The sequence below is a fragment of the Apodemus sylvaticus genome, chromosome 10 (genome assembly GCF_947179515.1).
Source record: "Apodemus sylvaticus chromosome 10, mApoSyl1.1, whole genome shotgun sequence".
Classification (NCBI taxonomy): Eukaryota; Metazoa; Chordata; class Mammalia; order Rodentia; family Muridae; genus Apodemus; species Apodemus sylvaticus.
In genome coordinates this window covers 104,911,493-104,934,577 of record NC_067481.1, presented here as the reverse complement: position 1 = coordinate 104,934,577, position 23,085 = coordinate 104,911,493, and the positions used below count along the sequence as shown (strand labels likewise).

Below are 23,085 nucleotides of genomic sequence, written 5' to 3'. Positions count from 1 at the left end.
TAGCAGCCCTATTTATAATTGCCAGATGCTGGAAAGAACCCAGGTATCCCTCAACAGAAGAGTGGATGCAAAAAATGTGGTATATCTACACAATGGAGTACTATTCAGCCATTAGAAACAATGAATTCATGTACCCCATTTTTAATAGGGTTGTTTGGTTCTCTAAATTCTACCAGAGAACTCCTACAGCTGATAAACAACTTCAGCAAAGTGGCTGGTTACAAAACCAACTCAAGCAAATCAGTAGCCTTCCTTTACTCAAATGATAAGCAGACTGAGAAAGAAATTAGGGAAATGACACCCTTCACAGCAGCCACAAACAACAACATAAAGTATCTTGGTGTGACTCTAACCAAACAAGTAAAAGATCTATACGACAAGAACTTCAGGTCTCTGAAGAAGGAAATCGAAGAAGACCTCAGAAAATGGAAAAATCTTCCATGCTCATGGATTAGCAGGACTAATATAGTTAAAATGGCCATCTTGCCAAAAGCGATTTACAGATTCAACGCAATCCCCATCAAAATCCCAACTCAGTTCTTCATAGAGTTAGAGAGAGCAATTTTCAAATTCATCTGGAATAACAAAAAAACCCAGGACAGCAAAAAAAAGTAAAAAAAACTTCTGGGGGAATCAGTATCCCAGACTTCAAACATTACTACAGAGCAATAGTGATAAAAACTGCATGGTATTGGTACAGTGACAGGCAAGTGGATCAATGGAATAGGATTGAAGACCCAGAAATGAACCCAAACACCTATGGTCATTTGATCTTTGACAAAGGAGCTGAAACCATCCAGTGGAAAAAAGATAGCCTTTTCAACAAATGGTGCTGGTTCAATTGGAGGTCAGCATGCAGAAGAATGAGAATTGATCCATTCTTATCTCCTTGTACTAAACTCAAATCCAAGTGGATCAAGGACCTCCACATAAAACCAGACACACTGAAACTAATAGAAAAGAAACCAATAGAAAAGAAACTAATAGAAAAGAAACTGGGGAAGACCCTTGAGGACATGGACACAGAGGAAAAGTTCCTGAACAGAACACCAATAGCTTAAGCTCTAATATCAAGAATTGACAAATGGGACCTCATAAAATCACAAAGTTTCTGTAAGGCAAAGGACACTGTCAAAAGGACAAAACAGCAACCAACAGATTGGGAAAGGATCAAAGAGATCCTTCTGCCTTTTCATCACAGGTGCTAGACTAAAGGTATGTACTATACCTAGCACTGCTTAAAAGCTGCTTTACTCTTTCCTGATGTTTTATAATGAAAAATTAGTATACATTACTATACAAGTAAGTTCTATAAAAATTGATATTAAATTTTGCACAGTAATCTAATATTTAGCACATAAACATGTTAAATTCAAAAATCAAATTCATCTTCAAAATGTCGACTTCAATTCATATAGCTCCAGTTTACTACTGTTTTCAATAATATATATCAATCTCACAAATAACAATCAGACTCATCAAAACAGAACCAGAATACAGCTATCCCACTAGAATTGAAGATTATATCCACTCACCCAACCCCAGCCTTTTGTTGTTTTTGTTTTGTTTTATTTCTTTGAGACAGGGTTTCTCTGTATAGCCCTGCCTGGCTATCCTGGAAGCTACTCTAGAGACATGTCTGGCCTCAGAATTAAAAAAGAGATGCCTACCTCTAATTGTCTCGAGTGCTGATGATTAAAGGAATGTACCACTATGCCTAGCCTGAAGTTATATTTCATTTCATAGTTTATCAGACAGATAGGCCACATAGAAACACATAATTAGGTAAAAATGACAACAAGAAGTGTAGTTAACCATGTTAAAAGGCAGTTTACCTAGGTTAGTTTGGAAGAAGAGGTATATAACTTGAATGTATCAAGACTCCAAAATGGACTACAAGGTTGTCTGAGTCTATGAAATAGTAAACAATTGTAAGGCAATCAATAAAGAGCTACTGCTGTTGATCAAAAAAACCTCATGACCAATACAAAATGCTGGACTATAAATAAAGCTCAAGGTCATCCCATGTTCGACTTACACATTTGGCAGCCTATTAAATAAAAACTCCATCTCTTTCTATGAGACATTTACAGACATGCAATTCAGTAGATTACCTGAATCATTCCTGAAAATAGAAATATACTGGTAATGTAAATCATTTATCTCTTATTGATTTTGTCTGAATTATGTCTTGCTAGTTTTATGTCAACTTAAAGAATAGAACTTAAAGCTAGAATCATCTGAGGAGGAAACCACAATTGAGAAAACACCTCCATTAAGGTTGGGCTGTAGAAGCCAGTATGGAATTTTCTTAATTAGTGATTGATGGGGGAGAGCCTAGTCCATTGTGGGTGGTGCCATTCCTGGGCTGGTAGTTTTAGGTTCTAAAAGAAAGCAGGCTGAGCAAGCCAGTAAGCAGCATTCCTCTATAGGCTCTGCATCAGCTCCTGGTCCCTGCCTTGACTACTTTCCCCAGTGACTTACTTTGATATTTAAGCAAAATAAATTCTTTTCTCCTCATGCTGCTTTTGGTCATGGTGTTTACCAACAATAACAATGGTCACAACAACAATAACCCTAAGATATTACATGGGGATGGGGGTGGATGGGTGTGGGTGTGTGTTGAGATACATGTTGTAAGCCACCAAACATGGGTGCTGGGATCTGATCTCAGGTCCTCTGCAAAAGTAGCAAGTACGCTTAACTTCTGCTATCTCTCTAGCCCTTTCAACATTTTTTACTAATCATAAGTTCCTAAGGTAAATATTTTAAGCCAAACATTACCTGTTCTAGCAGTGCTGTATGCCTTTCCAGAGCCTCACAAGCATTTTCATTAATTTGCTCTGAAGTTTTCATGACCTTAACATTTTCTTTGTTTTCTGAAAACATCTTCTGATTATGGCCTTGAAGAGAGAAAAAGATTATAGATAAAAATATTCCTTCCTAAGAAGAAAATAAATAATTTAGGAGTATAATCAAGCAAAAAAATTAAAATGTGATAACAACAGTACTTAAATTTTTTTTTTTAATTAATACTTTAGCTGGGCATTGTGGTGCATGACTTTAATCCCAGCACTCAAGAGGTAGAGGAAGTTAGATCTCTGTGGGTTCAGGGCTAGACAGTGCTACATAGTGATACTTTACATAAACAAACAAACAAACAAACAAAATAAAAAACTACATAAATTTTTTTTCCATAAAAATGTTCTTTAACAAAGAAATCTTTAATAGGATTCTGGTCTCAGATATAAACCATTTCAGTCTGGTTTTATGGAATATCTACTGGACAAGGTGACAAATGGTTCAAATTACAACTTTTGGGAGATAGTAAGGAGACCAAGAATCAAGGCCAGACTGAGCTGTATAATGAGGCCCTATCTCACCAAAATACATGAGAAAAAAAAAACCCTGCCAAATATATAACCACAATATAAAAAAGCAAAACAAACAAAACATCAAAACACAACCCTAAGTGAATTGTATAATTTAAAGCTTTCTATATATAGGCATGTAAGGAATCCATTACTTTGATGAAGTTCTTCAGCAATTTAAATTATCTTGTTAAAAATAATTATTCTATACTCTAAACATACACAAAAGATTCTATATAGTGTGTACATGTGTACATAGTACACAATATATGTTTGTGAACATGCCATCACATTAAGTGTGGAGGTCAGAGGACATCTTTGTGAAGTCAGTTCTCTCCTACCTTTATGTGGGTTCCTGAAATCAAACTCAGGTCACCAGGCTTTAAATGTGCCTCTTGTTTTGTTTTTTGGATTTTTGTTTTTTTCGAGACAGGGTTTCTCTGTATAGCCCTGGCTGTCCTGGAACTCACTCTGTAGACCAGGCTGGCCTCGAACTCAGAAATCCGCCTGCCTCTGGCTCCCAGAGTGCTAGGATTACAGGCGTGAGCCATCACCACCTGGCTAAATGTGCCTCTTTATCTACTGATCCATACATAGACATATATGAATTAATGGCATCAATCATCTCTTATTTGGTATATGATCTATAAATCAATACTATGGAAAGAAATAGATTTACCAATAACTTAATATACTTAAATGTAGGGGGACTTATAAAGTTCCCAAGGAGCTATTGGCAGTTAATGTTCACAGAAAGAGGGGAGTTACTTAATTTAGTAATATATCCATGTTCCTGTAAGCAACACTAATTAAACTCATTGGATCACAACAACACCCATGAAGGTATAAGAGAGATTATTTAGTTTTAACCCTCTTCTTCTTTTGCTGTGTTAGAAATCAGTCAGGATAGATAAGAGATCTGCCATTAAAAAGTATTCTCAGTCTGAAGAAGAAGGAATCATCAAAACAAGGAATAGAGATGGTAATAAGGATGGGAGCAGATCAAAATATTCATGTATGTATTTTTATACATACACGTCAGTGAAACCTGTCATGTACAATTAATGAATGCTAATAAAAACCTATGACCTAATAAACAAAATCTTAAAATAACAAGAGACAAAGTTAAAATGAACAACCTACAACAAACTACCTTTTGAGACTTTCTATACATTCATGGAAAAAGTGATCTTTTTTTGGAGTAACAATTCACTTTCCTTTAGATATAGTGGGTATCATTAAATGCAATCAAGTTTGCTCTAAAGCTGCCTGCATAGGTATTTGTAGTTTGGTTTTGGTGTCTTTCTCTATGTGGTAAATCATAATTTAACTTGATGTGTAAACAGACTATAGCTGACTTTTTGGGGGAAGGGGTACTGAATGTCTGCATCCTCAGTGTATCACGTGTATGATGGAAAAGCACCTGAAAAGGGCATCAGATATCCTGGAACTAGAGTTATAAATGCTTGTGAGCCATCATCAGAGTGCTGGGAATCAAACCTGCATCCTCCACAAGAGCAGCCAGTGCTTTTAATTGCTAAGTTAGTTCTCTAGCTTGTATAACCTACTTCTATGGAAACAAGCTGTTTCAAAACTCAAAGGTGATTGAATGATTAAGTATAACAGACACACACTAGCCAGTCAGGCTGCTTCTCCTCTGTATCTTATTTCTTTTTCTTTGGCTATAATTTTAACCTGCCCACATGATATGAAGGTTTATTGTTGTTTCATGTAGAACAGTCTGTCCTCAAATTTGCTATGTAGTCAAGGATGACCTAAAACTGCTGATCCTTCTGTCTCTACATCTTTAGTGCTCTGGATTACAGGCATGCACCACAATGTCCAATTTATGTGGTGCTGGGGACTAAATCCAGAGTTTCACATACAGTAAGCAAGCACTCTGTCAACTGAGGTAAATACAACCCCAGATTCGGAAAAGAGCGCTTTTCAACCATATTTGGACCTGCCTGTTGCCCACTCTAGCAATGGCAATAAAGCCAATAATTACAGTGACTAGCCATAATTTCTCCTTTAACAACATCTTTCCATCTCAGAATCAAGAATAGTTCATAAGCAAAACAGTTTGAAAACACAGCCATCATTTACTTCTTGTCCTATCTATACACCCTTTTTTGTATGTTTAAGACTTTAAAATCCCCCTAAGGAGAGTGACTATTTGAATTTCTCCAAAGGATGCAGAGGCATACACGTACTGTTACTCCTATTAAGGCCAAGTAAGAACTTCCACTTTGACTATGAATATGTTCACAATTTAAAACACCACAGTAACAGACCCAACTACATTTTTCAGTTTTCAAATGGCACTACCAGCACAATTACTCTGATTCACTTTAAACTGGAAATTATTTTGTTGATTCTCGTTATCTGTAGTATTGAGTTATAGCACTCAATATAACAGATGGCCACCAACTTTTTAGTATAAAGTTATATTTCTCATCATGTCCAGAAAAAGATCTTGATACATTCAACTCCTGTTTAAAATGAGTTTCAGACATGTTCTGCAGGTCTGCTGCCTCTTGTGTGGAGTATGTGCTGGAGGAGTCAGTAGCTGTTCTTAGCAGTGCGTAAGGATACACAACCTGTTCATCAGTGTTTCCTGCCTTTGTTTCTGAAACAACTTCTATTTAATTAAATTCTGAGAAAATGGTATACATTTCTGTGAAAATATTGAGGAATCAACATGTTCAGAAGGAGTACACTTGCTAGCTATAAACCCAGGATTTAAACTCTGATTACCATTTGGAATATTAGTTCCAACTGTTGTTTTTGGAGCTTCAACATTCTTTGACTTGTTCAGGATCTCCAACTGCTTCCGGCAACTTGTAGGCATTGTTTTCTTGGCCTTTAAAACCTTCTGTCTTTTTCTGTCTGGACTTTCCATATTTCATATCCTAGAGTTTAAGGTATATATAATATGATACTTTGTCTCAAAAAACCCAAGATTTAGATGCATTTTCCCAGTGAAATAGTTATTATAAAATTAAAATAATACTGAAACTATCTTTCCATAATTATTTCTATTTGAAAGTTATATTCTAGGCAGAAATAATTAGATCTAAGATTATAATTAGGTCATACTATAATGAAGACAGTGGTACCAATAGGACAGGATCAAAACCAGAAAAAACTCACATACAACCATGTGACTTTTTTCAGAAGTGTCATCTGGATAAAGGAGAAAAAGACTTAATACCAGTATTAATACATGATTCAGACTTACTACACAGGTGTAAGGGGCGGGGGAAACATACTTTAATCTTTACCCCATACCTTATCTTAAAACCAATAGCAAAACATTAGATGAGTCACATGATAAACATTTTTGGAAGAAAACCAGACTACATAGTCATCTCTTTGAAATGGGAAAAACGTATTCCTGTAGAAAGCGCTAATGCACGAATAAATGTAACAATAAAAGTGTGTCCATTGGGGTTAAAGAGATGGCGCAGCAGTTAAGAGCACTGACTGCTCTTACAGAGGTCCTGAGTTCAATTCCCAGCAACCACATGGTGGTTCACAACCATCTGTAATGAGATCTGATGCCCTCTTCTGGTGTGTCTGAAGACAGCAGCAGCGTACTCACATACATAAAATAAATAATTATTAAAAAAAAAAGTGCGTCCATATATTCACTAAAAATCAGGTACATGGAGTAAGTTGATAGAGAAGTAGGAAACAGTTTTCCTGTCTAACCTAGCACCCTAGTAGGTAAGAACAGGTAGACATGGTGACACCAGATTTGTGGGACAGTGGACCATGCCAGGAAACTTGGTAAGACTGAGCTGGTTCAGAGTCTCCAGCACGCAGGCACCCACCTGAGACAGTAGGCAGCTTCCTGCTACCTACTAGATTCCTGGCCTGCAACAAGTGCCATACTTCCCACATAGTAAATGTAACCTTTGGTCACATAGCCCAGAACAGAGTTCTCCATGCTAATGAGACATCTAGAGGCCCTGAAGGTTGAGCCAATAAGCTTCCCTTCTTAGACATTCCTTCCTGTAAAAGGTATTTAATCTCTGGTTCATCCTGAGGAGATAGTATGCACCCATTTTCCAAGATGAGGAAACCAAGAACTGTCTCTTTCATCAAGAACTGCCATGAGGAGCATAGAGAAGGCCTTAGTCTTCAGAGCTGAGCCATCTAAACCTCTCACAGAAGGCTCCTCTGCACTCCTAGAAAACTGCTGCTAAGCTAAGGACAAGCCAGAGTCCCCATTCCCCCAGACCCAGGCTTGTCCTCACCTGGGGGGTCCAATTCCATTCCCAGATCCCCTAGACCTTGCAGTGTCTGGAGTTTGGGAACCCCTGGCCCAGGCTCTTCATCACAGGCCCAGGCACCCCCCGACCCTCCATTCCTGATTCCTCTGTGTGATTTTCCAGAGGCAACTGGATTCCCAGGAATCAGGGAACCCCAGCTTCAGCCTCTCACAGCTTAGGCTGTGTTTTCCCACCTGCAACAAACTACCTTTGGAGACTTTCTATACATTCATGGAAAAGTGATCTTTTTTGGAGTAACATTTCACTTTCCTTTAGATATAGTGGGTATCATTAAATGCAATCAAGTTTGCTCTAAAGCTGCCTGCATAGGTATTTGTAGTTTGGTTTTGGTGTCTTTCTCTATGTGGTAAATCATAATTTAACTTGATGTGTAAACAGACTATAGCTGACTTTTTGGGGGAAGGGGTGCTGAATGTCTGCATCCTCAGTGTATCACGTGTATGATGGAAAAGCACCTGAAAAGGGCATCAGATATCCTGGAACTAGAGTTATAAATGCTTGTGAGCCATCATCAGAGTGCTGGGAATCAAACCTGCATCCTCCACAAGAGCAGCCAGTGCTTTTAATTGCTAAGTTAGTTCTCTAGCTTGTATAACCTACTTCTATGGAAACAAGCTGTTTCAAAACTCAAAGGTGATTGAATGATTAAGTATAACAGACACACACTAGCCAGTCAGGCTGCTTCTCCTCTGTATCTTATTTTTTTTTCTTTGGCTATAATTTTAACCTGCCCACATGATATGAAGGTTTATTGTTGTTTCATGTAGCCCATTCTGGCCTCAATTTTGTTATGTAGTCGAGGATGACCTAAAGTGGTGTATCTGTACTTCCCTAAAGCCCAGAACCCTACTGCTGTGGCCCAGGGTAAACACAGCCTAGTGTCTCTACATTTTCTTCTGCCCAGTGGTGTTTCCACACCCTAGCAGCAGGGTAAATAAAATGAGGAATCACACAGACTTACAGGGATCTTACCTACAGGAGAAACTAACGGGCTAGACTGGCCAAGAGAATTTTGGGATCCTCATATCTCCTTTCTCTAGTACTGGGGTTAAAAATGTGAACCATCAACAAAAACACGATTTGGTTTGAATAAGAATGGCCCCCACAGGCTCATGTTTGAATACTTGGTCCCCAGTCGAGGGCAGTTTTGGATAGATTGAGTAGCCTTATTGAAGGAGGAGTATCATTGGAGATGGGCTTTGAGATTTCAAAAGTCCAAGGACATTCCAAATTAGTTCTCTCTGCCGCTTCCAGTGCATGTTTGCATGCTCCCAAGCTCCACAGTGATCACTGAATCAAGCCTCTGTAACTATAAACTCCAAATAAACACTTTTATAAATTGCCTTGGTTATGGTGTCTTATACCAATAGAAATCTAAAAAAGTTGTTACCAGGAGTGGGGGGTATTGATGATATAGGCCTGACCATGCTGCTCTTTGGAGGATTTTGGACTAGGAATTTAAGTAAATGCTGTAAATAGGGCTTAAAAGACTATTCTAGTAGGAAGATAGTAGTGCTGAGAGTAATGTGAATTACTGGAGGTTTATATGATGAAGTTTCTGAGGAAAAAACATTAGCAACTGGGTCAGAAACTATGTTTATGATACTCAGGCAAAGAATGTAGCTGCTTTTGGTCCATGTCCTAAGAATCTTCCTGAGGCCAAATTAAAAAGCTCTGGATTAGTTTCCTTGGCAGAGGAAATTTCAAGACAGTCTATTAATAACTATTGAGAGGTTATTCATCATCACTCTTAGGCAGGTTTACAATGAAAAGGTATAAGCCAGGCAAGAAGAAATTTTAAAATGTACTGTTTGAATAAAAAAGGAAATATAAAATGTACCATGTGAATCAAAAAGAGTGCCAGGGAATTCAATTTTGGAGCCAAGATTTATGTTGAAAGAGATTAAGATCTGCAGTGAAATGGAATAAAGGGAGTGTGCCCTCTTCAGGGCAAGACCCCATACAGCAACTTGTAAAAGGAACAATCCTGGAGTTTTTTTGCTCCTAAAAACAAACAACAAATACAAAGATAATGTACAGTAGTGGAGCAATGATCTAGCCAAAGCAGGCAGCTGAACTAGGCAATTTTGGCCATGTGGTTCTGTATTTAGAATCATGAAGGAAACAGGAGATGCGGCAGGGTTGGGAGGTTGGGAATCTTCCTTTGCTGCTAAAGAGAATCACTGAAGCCAGACAGTTGGAAAAGGAGTCCCTTTGCATGGAGTCCTTTACAAATTAAGGTGGAAGCTTTACAGGAAATCACCAGAGTGCTGACTCATTCCTTGTTCACAGCCCTGCCCAGGAGTGGAATTTGCATCAATTACAAATAGTGCCAGAGCTGTCCAAAACACGATAGTGTTATCGGAGACACCTTGCAAATAAAACTGACCCAAAGTTTACACAACTTAATTGCCTTCATATACAATCAGTCCCTTCGAAAGAAAGAAAGAAAGGAAGGAAGGAAGGAAGGAAGGAAGGAAGGAAGGAAGGAAGGAAGAAAAGAAAGAAAGAAAGAAAGAAAGAAAGAAAGAAAGAAAGAAAGAAAGAAAGAAAGAAAGAAAGAAAGAAAGAAAGAAAAGATATAGTAAAAAATTTCAATGAAATAAAATTTCATTTGGGGCCTTCCTAACTCAATCTTATCTCTTGTTAGAGTCCTATGAAAGTTTTCCTTTTTCATTCAGTTTTAGTAATTCATGAGTCTTTGGGAATGTTTGTATTTCATATAACAGCATAGCATACAATTGTAGTCATTCCTTTGGAATAGTTTTTAAATAATTGCTTGTAAGACAAATGGTTCTCAATCTGTGGGTGGAGACAAAGGTTACCTAACCACAGATTCATTACAATACAAAACAGTAGCAAAAATAACAGTTATGAAGTAATGAGGAAAATAATTTTATGGCTGGGGGGGTCACTACACTATGAGGAACTGTGTTAAAAGATCACAGTTAGGAAGGTTGAGAATCACTGCTATAAGGGACATTTCACATTTCAAACAACATTCATTCCCTGCCCCATAGATATATGGTCATAATGCAGAATGTAGTTAAAAATCCCATAGTCTTTAACAGTCCAAACACGTTTCAATAGTCCAAATTTCTTCAGAGACTAAAGCCAATCCATCTTTTGTTTGTTTGCTTGAGCCAGAGTCTTACTATGCATCCTGACCAGGATGGAACTTACTACATAGACCAGACTGACCTTGAACTCAGAGATCTACTTGCCTTGGCTATACTACCATGCCCAGCTCAAGGCAATCTCTTAAATGTTGAGTTACTGTAAAACAATTAAAACCAAACAAGTTACTTTCAGTAACCTTGCCACAAGACTCCATGATCCCTGCACTCTTACATTTTCCATACCTGCAAAACCAGTGTCGTGTGAGCAACACCGTCACATTCTGCTGCCACTTTGGAATGTAGCATTGCCCTTTTGTATCAAATCTGTAATTGCCTCAGTATTCTTTAGTGTCACAATCTGAGGAAATATTTTCCTAGTAGGTTGTTTTCAATCATGGAACCTCTTCAACAGTACTCAAATTAAACTCTCTTAATGGCAATTGGTAAACCAGGGATGGCAGTGCATGACTTTAATCTCAGCACTCAGAAGACAGAGGCAGATGGATCTCTGTGAGCCGATTCAAGGTTAGCCTAGTCTTCAGAGTTCCAGGACAGTCAAGGTGACACATACACACACACACACAAATTGCATTGGTAGACCCACTGAGCTGCTTACAGGATGTACAGTGTGTTCCAAGTTCCCAGCTGTGTGATCTGTCATCCACGTTGGAGTAGACTTTGGTGACTCAGCCATCTTTGGGTCATTTCTACTACTGTAACCCTGAACCCATATTCCTGTGAGTAACCTCATTAAAACTCATTGGTTCCCAATAATCGAAATTGGACTTTGGTGGTATCCATACTTTGGTCTGTCATGGGTTCCCTATCTGGGTTGAGTAGACCTGAGTGTTTTGTCTCCCCAGGAAAGATTTTGTCATATAATATGTGGTAAATGTACATATATGGCTCAATGAGATTAATTTTTTCCACTGTGCTATTCAGGAACTTCTAGCTATCAATAAAGTGAAATGCTAAGATTCCAGATTTGTGTACCTATTTTAATTTTATATCACAATATTTAAATTCTAAATTTAAAGACATGTCCAAACCTGAGACTTTCAGTAGGACTGTTTGTTTCCTCCTTGTTCTGGGCCTGCATGTCCTAGCATACGCAAGTCTTACAATCCCCACCTCTGCCACCCTTGAGGCAGTCCTGTAGCCTAATGGCCAAATTACAGGTTAAATTTCCTCTATTCCTAGAAGGATATGTCCAGCAAACACCCAGAATTCCTCTTCATGAAAATGAAGCATTCCCAGTACCTTAGTCCCAGCCAATGATGTATACTCACCCTCAAGACCCCTACCCACTCCCTAAGGTTTATATAGCCCTTGTGCACCCCCAATAAAGAGAGCTGTTTCACTGAAAACTGTTTCTGGAGATGGCTCTATCTCCCCTACTCAGGACTGAGATCCTGCTAACTCACCCTCCTGGCTAAGCTTCATTCCTTCCAGCTCGGCCCAGTGCTAAAACAGTGCATGGATACACTGGGGGCAGAACCAGATCCAGATCATAGTGCCAGTGAAGGTCAGGAGAGATCAGATCATGAGATTCACTGATCTGGAGTTGATCCCTTGGGACAACAGGGGATTATAAAATACCATGTAGGTACTGGGAACCAAATCCAGATCTACAAGAGTACTCTTAACCACTGAGCCAGCTCTTTGGTACCTAAAACTGCATTTACTTATTTATTCATTTAGTGTGTGCACCAATGCCAGGAAAAAGTGTAAGTGTATGTATATGCATCATGCCCTGAGTATATCAAGAAGTCATAGGACAACTTGTGATAGTTGGTTTCCTCCTGTTACAGGATATTTGATAACTGTATATGGGTAACCTAATTGTGCTGGTAGTGGTGGCACATACTGTTAACTTGGGAGACAGAGGCAGGCAATTTCTGAGTTTGAGGCCAGCCTGGTCTACAGAGTGAATTCCAGGACAGCCAGGGCTACACAGAGAAACCCTATCTTGAAAAACCAAAAACCTGGGGGCTGGAGAGATGGCTCAGCGGTTAAGAGCACTGTCTGCTCTTCCAGAGGTCCCGAGTTCAAGTCCCAGCAACCACATGGTGGCTCACAACCATCCGTAATGAGATCTGATGCCCTCTTCTGGTGTGTCTGAAGACAGCTACAGTGTATTTACATATAATAAATAAATAAATCTTTAAAAAAAAAAAAAAAGAAAGAAAAGAAAAACCAAAAACCTAAAGCAAACAAAACAAAAAAGTTAGCAAAACATAAAATCTTAAATAGATATTGTATTTTTCTGATGCCTCAGACTTTTTGCTCTGCTTGGCCTCAAACTAACACTGGCAATCTGTTCTAACCTTCTGGATCCTCATTCTCTGGTTCATTCTGTCATCATCTGTGTCTAGCTTGTTCTTTCTTCAACCTGCCTCTGTAAAACTGCCCTGGTAAAACTGCCTCTTTTCTCTTTCTTTTTTTCCTGGTTCCTATCAGAGTTGGGCACATCCTGTCTCTGACTTATTCCGTCAAATCTTTCTCTGATTCGTCACTTTGTCTGCCACTCAATTAGACATCACTTCCAAACATGACTGCTTCCTTCTACAAGCTAAGTTTATCTTTATTGTTTGGGATTAAAAGGCTGTACTAAAGCCTTGTCTGTATTCTAGTCAGAGAGATTAATACAGCACACCAGAAATATATTTCTGTTTTCCTTTATTCAGTAAATAATTTCACATTCATAATGTTCCTAATAAAGAGTTTGGGGTATATATAAGACTGTACCTCCAAAGAATAGCTAATCTACAATCAACACTCAGGAAAGAGGCAGAAGAGTAGCTATTTCTGAGCAACATGGAGGAACTCATTTGTTTTGTTCCTGTATCTTCTGAGACAAGATTTCATGTATGCCAGATTACCCTAGAACTTGCAGGAGACCTACTACAACTACCTATTAAACCTTGGTTTTACAGACATGAGTCACCACTCATGGGGTATTGGGATTTGGATGTTTTGTTTTCTTTTTAAGACAGGGTCTCATTATGTATTCCCAGCTGGCCTGGAACTTGATATGTAGACTAGGCCTGCTAGGAACTCAAGAGATCTGCCTCCGTTTCCCAAGCCCTAGGATTAAAAGAGTGACACACAACACAGGACCCACAATTAAAACAAAAAAAATTTTTTTCCTACCTTTGGATGATTTCCAAAAAGAAATGCAGTACTAGAACAGTCCTCAGCCACGTTTACCATTGCTCTATTAAGCTCTTTCACAACAGTACTAAACACAGTACTGCCTCAGAGGTATATTAATGGAAATTACATTTAGAAGTGAGTGCTCTATTCAGCTGGTGACTAGACTTAGAACCACAAACATAACTTACACCCATAATTACTCACAGCCAAAACTTAAAATCATATCTCATCATCTTCTCCCTCTCTAATTAGGTGGGAGTGTAGTGGGGATTGAACACACAGCCTCATTTATGCTAGGCATTTACCCTATCACTAAGATATATCCTCAGCTTTTACTATTTTGAGACAAGTCCTTACTATCATGCCCAATCTGACCTTGAACAAATGTACTATTCAGGCAGGCCTTTCAATTATGATCCTATTGGTTTACCCTCCTCTGAGCTGGATCTATAACCCTTAGCTCCTTAAACTGATGGCTTTCTCTTTAGATCCTGAATAAGTACAAAATGGTTTGCCTATATTTATAAAGATGAAAAAAAACCTATCCTATTTAATTGTTATGTGGGTTATAGGATAGGTCCTGGCTTAATTCTCTGAAAGTAAGAGTGCTCAGAAGATAAAAGACCTTGCCATGCAAGCCTGATCCCTAGAATTCAGAAGCAGCAAATCCCAAAAGTTGTACTCTAACCTCCACACATGAACAGGGACATTTACATGCCCATACAAACACAATACTTGTATTATTATGTATATATCAGAGAACTATGGTATAAATGCATGCAGAGAGAAGGAATTATTAACTTTACCAAGACTCAAAATATTAAGTAGCAAGGAAATATAATGGAATTAAAGACTGACATCAACTACAGGGACAATAAAGTAAACCAAAATATCCAAGTTACCTAAGTTGCATTAGTTGTTAAATATATTTTTAAAATGTACTGCTTACATATTTCTACTGAGGTAAGAGTTAATCTTAGAATATAACTATCTAGTCCGTACTAAGTTAGGGAGACTAACTTAAGGTTAGATTCATCTTTTCTAAAAATATTAAGGGATAAACAAAGATAAAAGGCAACAGTCACACGACTTAAATTTAGTGCATGCAATTAATCTTCCATCTCGTTTTCATCAGGGCATTTTACATTTGATGACTGCCTCTGCTTTTGAAGTACTGGGATTTAAATCATGCCTGACAGAAGTCAGTTTTTTAAGCAGAGAGACCATTGTTGTTTGCTTTGTGGAGACACATTCTTTAACTTGTTTGCCAAAATTGGGAAAAAAAAAAGAGATGAGAATAAGAAATTGCTGCTTTTTTTTCTTCTGTTTTTAGGCACCATTAAAAAAAAAAAAATCAACCTCTACCCGAAAGTTCAGCATCAATTCACTATGTCCCACTGTGGTGGGCACTGAACTACAGCAGACCAGCCATAATAAACTTCTACATGATGTGCCCCCGACCATAAGGCTCCGCGGCTTGCCGACAGCCTGACTGCTGTCGGTCTGCTTCTGTAAACAATGCTTGCTTGCTCCCTGCCAACACCCACGCTGCCTGCCTTTAAACTGTTAAACAAACTGCAGGTCCAGGCGGCTCCTCGGCTCCTCGGCTGGGGAAGCCCTGCGGGTGGTGAATAAAAGTTCCACAGCATCTGACTTATCCCGAGGAGACGGGGTCGGGGGAGGGGTCTTTCTTCAGGCACCCCACACCCCGCCTAGCAAGCTCCAGGCGCCCGTCTTTATTAGCAGCAGATTGGTCCAGACGCGCGACTCCTCCTCAGCGGCCGGTCCGCCTCACAGTTCAGGACGGCAAAGCTGCATTGTTCTGACCAGAGCAGAGCGACCCGGCCCGGGACCTAACACCTGGCACGGACACTGGGAGGGGGCTGCACCTCGTCCGTTCACCTGTGGGGCCCGGAGAGCGCGCAGCAACAGCAAGAGCCAGTTCCCCACCCCCACCCGGCCTCCGCCTCAGGCGGCGGCCCACGCGTACTTCCGGCTTCCCGCCCCCCGCTACCCCTGCACTCCACAGGGCCAGGTCCCTCAAATTCCGGCGGGGCACCTGGGTGCAGACCTCATCCGGCTTTCGAGGGCCGAGCGCCGCCATGAAGCCGGCCACAGGCGCCGCCAACTGCCTCCGTCCCGGAGTCACCGGCGGCCGGCCGCCCGCCACGTACCTGGAGCGGCGTCGCTCCTCCGCAGTCCTCAGCCGTCCTCAGCCGCCCTCAACCGGAGCGGAGACCCTAGACAAAATGACCTCCGGTTGGGCTGGAGCTAGACTAAATCTCCCTCCCTCTGCCCAGGCCCGCTTGCCAGCCAATGACAGCGCGAAGGTCAGAGATCCCAGCCAATCACAGTGGCGGTGGGCGGGGAGCAGCGCGGCTGAGGGAAAAGCAAACTGACTGAAAGCGCGCCTCTGTTGCTGGACTCTGAGCTTCAGGCCCTGTGCTAGCGTGGCCTGTGAAGCTAGCAGGCGAGGGAGGCGTGGCGCGAAGATTTTGATGGTGTTTGGGAAGTTATTACTAATGAAACCCTCTCCATAGAAAAAAGCCCCGGAGGAAAAGGGTTGTAGATTCCAGCCGTGACAATTCAGCTGGCTTGGAACCCAGGATGGCGATTGGCCAGTGACCTGTGAATTCCAGATACCACAGTAGACTCAAAACTCTGCTGCTCAGGGAGCCTTCAGTGACATTCTGTGGAGCCTTTATTTCCATAGCTCGGTTCAGAGAAGGGACTGAGGAACCATAAAGAACAGTGTTTCTCATCACTTTGGGTGTGCTTCGAAGACAGAGTGTCTCACAGCCAAATTGGGGGAGGGAGGAGTCGAAGGGGAGAGGTGTTTGCAAAATGTCCATGACTGTTTAAGCTGAATTGCTGAGGTGCTGGAGGAATCAACTTGAGGCTGTCACAGTCTTCTTTCACACACAGCCCACCGAAGGGCAGTATGGGAAAGTGCATTATTTGCATGCTATGCCTTGATGGTCCACTTTAATCCCAGTAAACAGAATGCAGGGAATGGCTGATATGGGTGGGTTTAAAGGCCAGCCTGGGTGAACACCAGGCTCACCAATCTCAAAATAAATGAACAAATATCACAATACACTAACATGTAACCTTGTGATAGTTTGTATATGCTCAGCCCAGAGAGTGGAACTATTAGAAGGTATGTCTCTGTTGGAGTCGGTGTGGGCTTTAAGACCCTCCTTCAAGCTGCCTGGAAGCCAATATTCTGCTAGCAGCCTTCAGATGAAGATGTAGAACTCTCATTTCTGCCTACACCATGTCTGCCTGGATGCTGCCATGTTCCTGCCTTGATAATGGACTGAACCTCTGAACCTGTAAGCCAACCCCAGTTAAATGTCCTTTATAAGACTTGACTTGGTCATGGTGTCTGTTCATAGCAGTAAAACCCTAAGACAGAAGTTGATGTTTGGAACTGGGGTATTGTTGTGATACGCCTGGCCATGCTTTTATTTGGAAGAATGTGGATTTGGGGACTTTAGATTTGGGAAGCAGTGGAATGCTTGACGTTGGGCTTAATGGGCCATCCTAGTAGGAATATAGAAGACTTTGTCACTGAGAGTGATTTGAACTGTGCAGACCTGGTCCAAGAGGGTTCAGTGGAGAACTTCAATATGTGGTCTAGAGACTGTTTTTGTGTGATTTTGGTGAAGAATGTGCCTGTGTTTTGCCCTTGTATGAAGAGTCTAGCTGTGGCTAAGGTAAAGAGATTTATATTAATTACACTGACAAAGGAAATCTCAAAAGAGCCCACAGAGACTTTGTTTTCTGGTTAAGTCTTAAGAAAAACAGTTTGAACAAGTGTAGCAAGCTTAGAAAGAAAAAATATAAAATATATGGTATTAAAGGGGCACCAGGAAGTAAATGGAGCTGAATCCTGTATTAAAGGATATTAAATTTAATTAAGGAGGTAGTGGCCTTGGGGAAAATCCCACCCCACTAAACTGTCAGCAAAAGGCATAGTAGTATAGGCCTTTAATCTTAGGTATGGCCCCCATAGACTCATATGTTTATACAAGCCTATGGGGGCCAGGGAGTGGCACAGAGGTGTGGCCCTGTTGGAGTAGGTGTGTCACAGGTGTGGGCTTTAAGACCTTCCTCCTAGCTGCCTTCAGATGACGATATAGAACCCTCAAATCTGCCTGTACCATGCCTGCCTGGATGCTGCCATACTCCTGTCTTGATGATAATGGACTGAACCTCTGAGCTTGTAAACCAGCCCCAACTGAATGTTGTCCTTTATAAGACTTGCATTGGTCAATGTGTCTATTCGCTGCAGTAAAATACTAAGACCATCGTTATTACTGAACTGTTGGGTGTTAGTCACTTAAAGTTTTCTATGTCAAGTGGTCCTGTGGGCAGAAGAGATGGCTCAGCGGTTTAGAACACTTGTCCTCATGCAGAGAATTCAGTTCCCAGCATTCCACATCAGGCACTTCACAACTGCCTATAATTCCAATTCCAAAACCCTCTGGCTTCTGAGGAAACATGCATGCATTTGATACAAATAAATTCATGGAGGGACACTCACACATTTATAAAAAAATATTTTTAAAAACATGATCTTGCTATCTAGGACTCAAGGATAACTCTCTCTCTCTCTCTCTCTCTCTCTCTCTCTCTGTGTGTGTGTGTGTATGTGTGTGTGTGTGCATGCACATGCACTACACGCCAGATTTGCTATTCATCCTCAATAAGCCAACTAAGGAGCCAAATACATATAGAAAAGCAGAAAAAGAATTATTTAATATGGCCACAGTGGAAAGAGGGACAAAGAGATCCCAAGGCTTCCCCAAGTCAGTCTTCGGGGTATAATGGAGATGCAGCTGTTATCTCAGTTCTGTGGAACAGGCAAGAAATTGACTGACTGGGAGAAACAATCCAGCAGTTAAGAGCACTGGCTACTCTCCCAGAGGTCCTGAGTTCAAATCCCAGCAAGCACATGGCGGTTCACAACCATCTGTAATGGGATCTGATGCCCTCTTCTGGAGTGCATTAAGACAGCTACAGTGTACTCACATATAATAAATAAATAAATCTTTTTTTTTTTTTGGTTTTTTTGGATTTGTTTTTTTCGAGACAGGGTTTCTCTGTGTAGCCCTGGCTGTCCAGGAACTCACTCTGTAGACCAGGCTGGCCTCGAACTCAGAAATCTGCCTGCCTCTGCCTCCCACGTGCTGGGATTACAGGCATGTACCACCACCGCCCTGCTAAATAAATCTTTAAAAAAAAAATAATAATGTCCTTGTGTTGAAGAATATGCCCTTAAGGCCTGCTGACCTGAGTTGTGTAACAGTTTCTTCCAAGAATGAAATAATCCATTCTGTTGAGAAGCTTATCAAACAGAAGTTAAGCAAATCAAAATAGTTTCAGGACTTCCATGAAACTGACTAGAATTAGTAGGTACTTCCCTGCAAAAATAGATATTAAAAGTTGAGGGCCCTTCTAAGACTAGCTGAAAAGACCTCAAGAAGACTGGGGGCGGGGAGCTGTTTCCAACATCCCCTATATAACTGATTACTAATAAAAGTTTTATTGTCTTTCCAGAGGACCTGAGTTCAATTCCCAACGTATGTTACTGGCTTATAGTCTATAATGAATTCAACATTTAATGATATAACACGCCGGGCGGTGGTGGCACACACGTTTAATCCCAGCACTTGGGAGGCAGAGGCAGGTGGATTTCTGAGTTCGAGGCCAGCCTGGTCTACAGAGTGAGTTCCAGGACAGCCAGGGCTACACAGAGAAACCCTGTCTCCAAATAAAAAGAAAGAAAAAAAAGATATAACACAAAGTGTGATGGTTTAAATAAGAATGATCCTCATAGGCTCATTTAATTGAATGCATAGTCACCAGGGAGTGGAATTCTTTGATAGCATTAAAAGGATTATGAGAAGCCGGGCTGTGGTGGCGCACGCCTGTAATCCCAGCACTCTGGGAGGCAGAGGCAGGCAGATTTCTGAGTACAAGGCCAGCCTGGTCTACAGAGTGAGTTCCAGGACAGCCAGGGCTACACAGAGAAACCCTGTCTTGAAAAACAAAAACAAACAAAAAGATAAAGAAACAAAGAAGCTTCCTTTTATAATAGTCATCTTGGTCATGATGTCTGAAGGGATTGCTATCAGCTCAAGACACACCAAGACCAAGTTCTCAGTACAAAGGAGATTTGCCCAAGAGAGACAAAAGGCAGGGTTTTAGAGACAAAGACAGGAAATAGAGGATGAGAGAGAGGGGAAGGGATATCTATACTGGGGAGGGGTGTGGAAAAGGCCACAAAAGACCGCCTCTGGATAGAGAGAAGACAGATGTAGCCCATAGGCAAATGGCAGTTTATAAAGGTAAAGGGTGAAGCCCCATCTTAGGATGAGGTGTTTAATTTTAATTGGGCATGTTATTTAGGTGAGCCAAACGGGGCTTTTGATTGCTAGATTTCAGTACTTTGATAACTAGACTTTAGTAGTCAGTCTTATGGCTAACTAAGGGAATAGCCCTTGGTGGCTTGTGTTAGGAATGCGATCTAAGGGATTTTAGCAAGGAACAAGGAATGGGGGAGAAGGGCAAGACCTTCCCAGAACCATGTTTGCCCCAATTGGGCTGCCTGGAGTTCCTTCTTCACAACAATATGGATTTTTTTTTTTTGAAACTCAATTATGTCAAGTGATGTTTTTCTGAAAGCTGCCTTATGAGAGGATGTTTTTGCTGAAGTAGACATGTAGGAGGATGTTCTGCTGAAAACACATACATGGTGGTTTTTTGGAAGCAGCAGCTAGAAAAGGGGCATGTGATGTTTTGCTAGAGCAGCTGCTTGAGAGAACACATGATGTTTGAAAAGGGTATAAGTTTAATGCAGCAGACAGTGGATGACGCTGTATGGTACTGGTTTACCTTGTCACTTTTTGCTGCTCATCATTTGTTGTGACTTTGTAGACGGAAATGCATCAAAGAACTTCTCATGATATTTCGGCAACTTCTTGCTGTTTCCATGGACGCAAGCTGATCTGCAGAGCCTTGGAGTTTCTTCTTGATCAAACTGCCTTTGCTGATTCATGAATGGTATTTATGAGTGGATCAAGCTACTGCTGCTAAATCTTGTAAAATGAACTGCTGATATCCTGACAACACAGATTAGCTACAACAAAACAAAACAAAAACAAAAACAAAACAAAAAAACCCAACCTGTTCTAAACAGGTCCACATCCTTCTTTGTGCTACTAAGCTCTACTTTCTACTACCCTTGGAGGGTGGTAGACTAGAAGGGAAATTAAAACGTTTAAGGACATTAAGTTATTAAAGTAAGGTTTTGAAAAATATAAGCCTAAATAATAGAAGAATGATTAAGTACAATTGTTATAATTAATTTTATGTTCCTGTGTGAATAATATATTAAATGATAGCACAAAGTATGGTTATTATGGTTACTTTATGTTAACCAGGTTATGGTTTCCAGATATTACCATCAATTAGTACTATGTAGACTTACTATCTATGGCTATCAGTCTCTTCTGATTCAAGGAGATGATCCTCAATAATATGGGTGAGCTTCAAGGCCTTAATAACAGAAACAGCTTTGCCAGATTACCAGGACTTCTGCCTCTACACTTTGCTGAGTTTCCAATTTGCTAGGCTGCCATACAAAATTTAAAAGACCACAGCATCCATTTTTGGGTTTTATTTTGTTTGGTTTTAGCTTGATTTTAATATCACTATATAGCTCAGATAATCCACTAATTCACTAACTCAGGCTATACTGGAACTGTGTAGCCCAGGTTGGCCTTGAACTTAGAGATCTGTCTTTCTCTGACTCCCAAGTACTGGGAATAAAGATGTATACCCCTATGCCTGGCTCACAGCATCGGTTTGTTTGAATCTGTAGATTTCTCTCAACATTTTAAATTTGACAGCCCTCCCATAACCACGAGCTAATTATTTATAAATCTCTTCATATATGTAGTTGTAGTATTTACTATACTAGTATATATAAATGTGTTGTTCTATTGGTTCTGTTTCTGTGGGGAACTTTTATTTTTGTGTGATGGTAGGATAAGGTGGATATATGTTTCATGATACACATTCTGAAGTCAGAGGATAATTTTGTGGAATAAATTTTACAAATCAAATTCAGGTCATCAGGTTTTTCAAGTAAGTGCCTTTATTCATTGAGCTATCTCACTAATCCTGGGGCGGGGGGGGGGGGTGGTGGTTAATATTGACTGATAGAATTCTGATAATCTAAATATAAATGGAACTGTCATGTTAGGACTATTGAAGATTGAGGGATAGGAATGATCTGAACCCTTGCCCTAGATAAATCCAGGTAAATCTTTCCAGATTTACTATCTTGCCATAATGGATCTCTGCTTAATGTTTAATGATTTTACTTTACTGTATACTGTTCTTCAGGTATGATGTGTCTGTTGCCCTGAAGAAAATCTGTACAAGATCAGGCCTGGTAATATTACATCACTTAGTGGGGATAAATTCATAAGGCCATACTCCTCCACAAAGATACAGTTAACAGTTGCTAGGAAAGGGACTCTGAGGCCCCTCCCTTCCCTGAAGTGATCTGGCAGTTAATTAACAGTTGTGGGGGCAGGGGTAGGAGCAGGGAGAGCTTACAGGGCCCTACTCCACTCTAAGGATCTTTTAAGAGTTAGCAGTTGCTGGGAGAGTTAAGAGTTGCTGGGACTTGTTTTCTTTAGTGGTGTAGATGCCTAAAAGTCACATGTACTTCTGTAAGTAACTCCAACTGATCTAATTGATTCACTAAGCTATACCTGGATGAAGGTGTTTGTTTTCATTGCTGGTGCCCTGTGTGGAATGAATAGACTTTTGTTTACGACTCTTCTGAAAAAACTCTTGACACATTATCAAGCAGATAATAACTATTAGAAGTGTTTGTTATGAAATGCTTGGTAAATGTATTTACACCAAAGGATGTAATTTAGAAAGCACTGACAGGAAGGCAAAAAAGGCTAGTAAGGATTTCCATGTAAGGTAAACACTTCAGGGCTGACCACTTTTTGGCAAATGAAGCTTTGTTATAACAGAGCTTGCTTCTTCATAAATGTTAGCAGGATTGATGAAGGCAACTTGGAAATAAAAGAAAGCAAACAAACATCTCCA

General features: G+C 40.3%; 1 protein-coding gene across 3 annotated transcripts in view; it reads right to left on the bottom strand.

The window, feature by feature from the left end:
• Positions 1 to 16,227, bottom strand: part of Atf7ip2 (activating transcription factor 7 interacting protein 2) — a 53,429-nt gene extending 37,202 nt beyond the window's left edge. For all 3 annotated transcript variants that reach the window (XR_007979816.1, XM_052195734.1, XM_052195733.1), the window contains exons 1-3: positions 16,119 to 16,227; positions 6,129 to 6,283; positions 2,785 to 2,903 (exon numbers count right to left, since the gene is read on the bottom strand). Coding sequence is in view for 2 of the 3 variants with exons in the window: in XM_052195734.1 (XP_052051694.1) it covers positions 2,785 to 2,903; positions 6,129 to 6,273 (264 nt within the window). In the remaining variant the exon portion in view is untranslated. The remainder of the gene's footprint in view (positions 1 to 2,784; positions 2,904 to 6,128; positions 6,284 to 16,118) is intronic.
• Between the last annotated feature and the right edge of the window lie 6,858 nt (positions 16,228 to 23,085).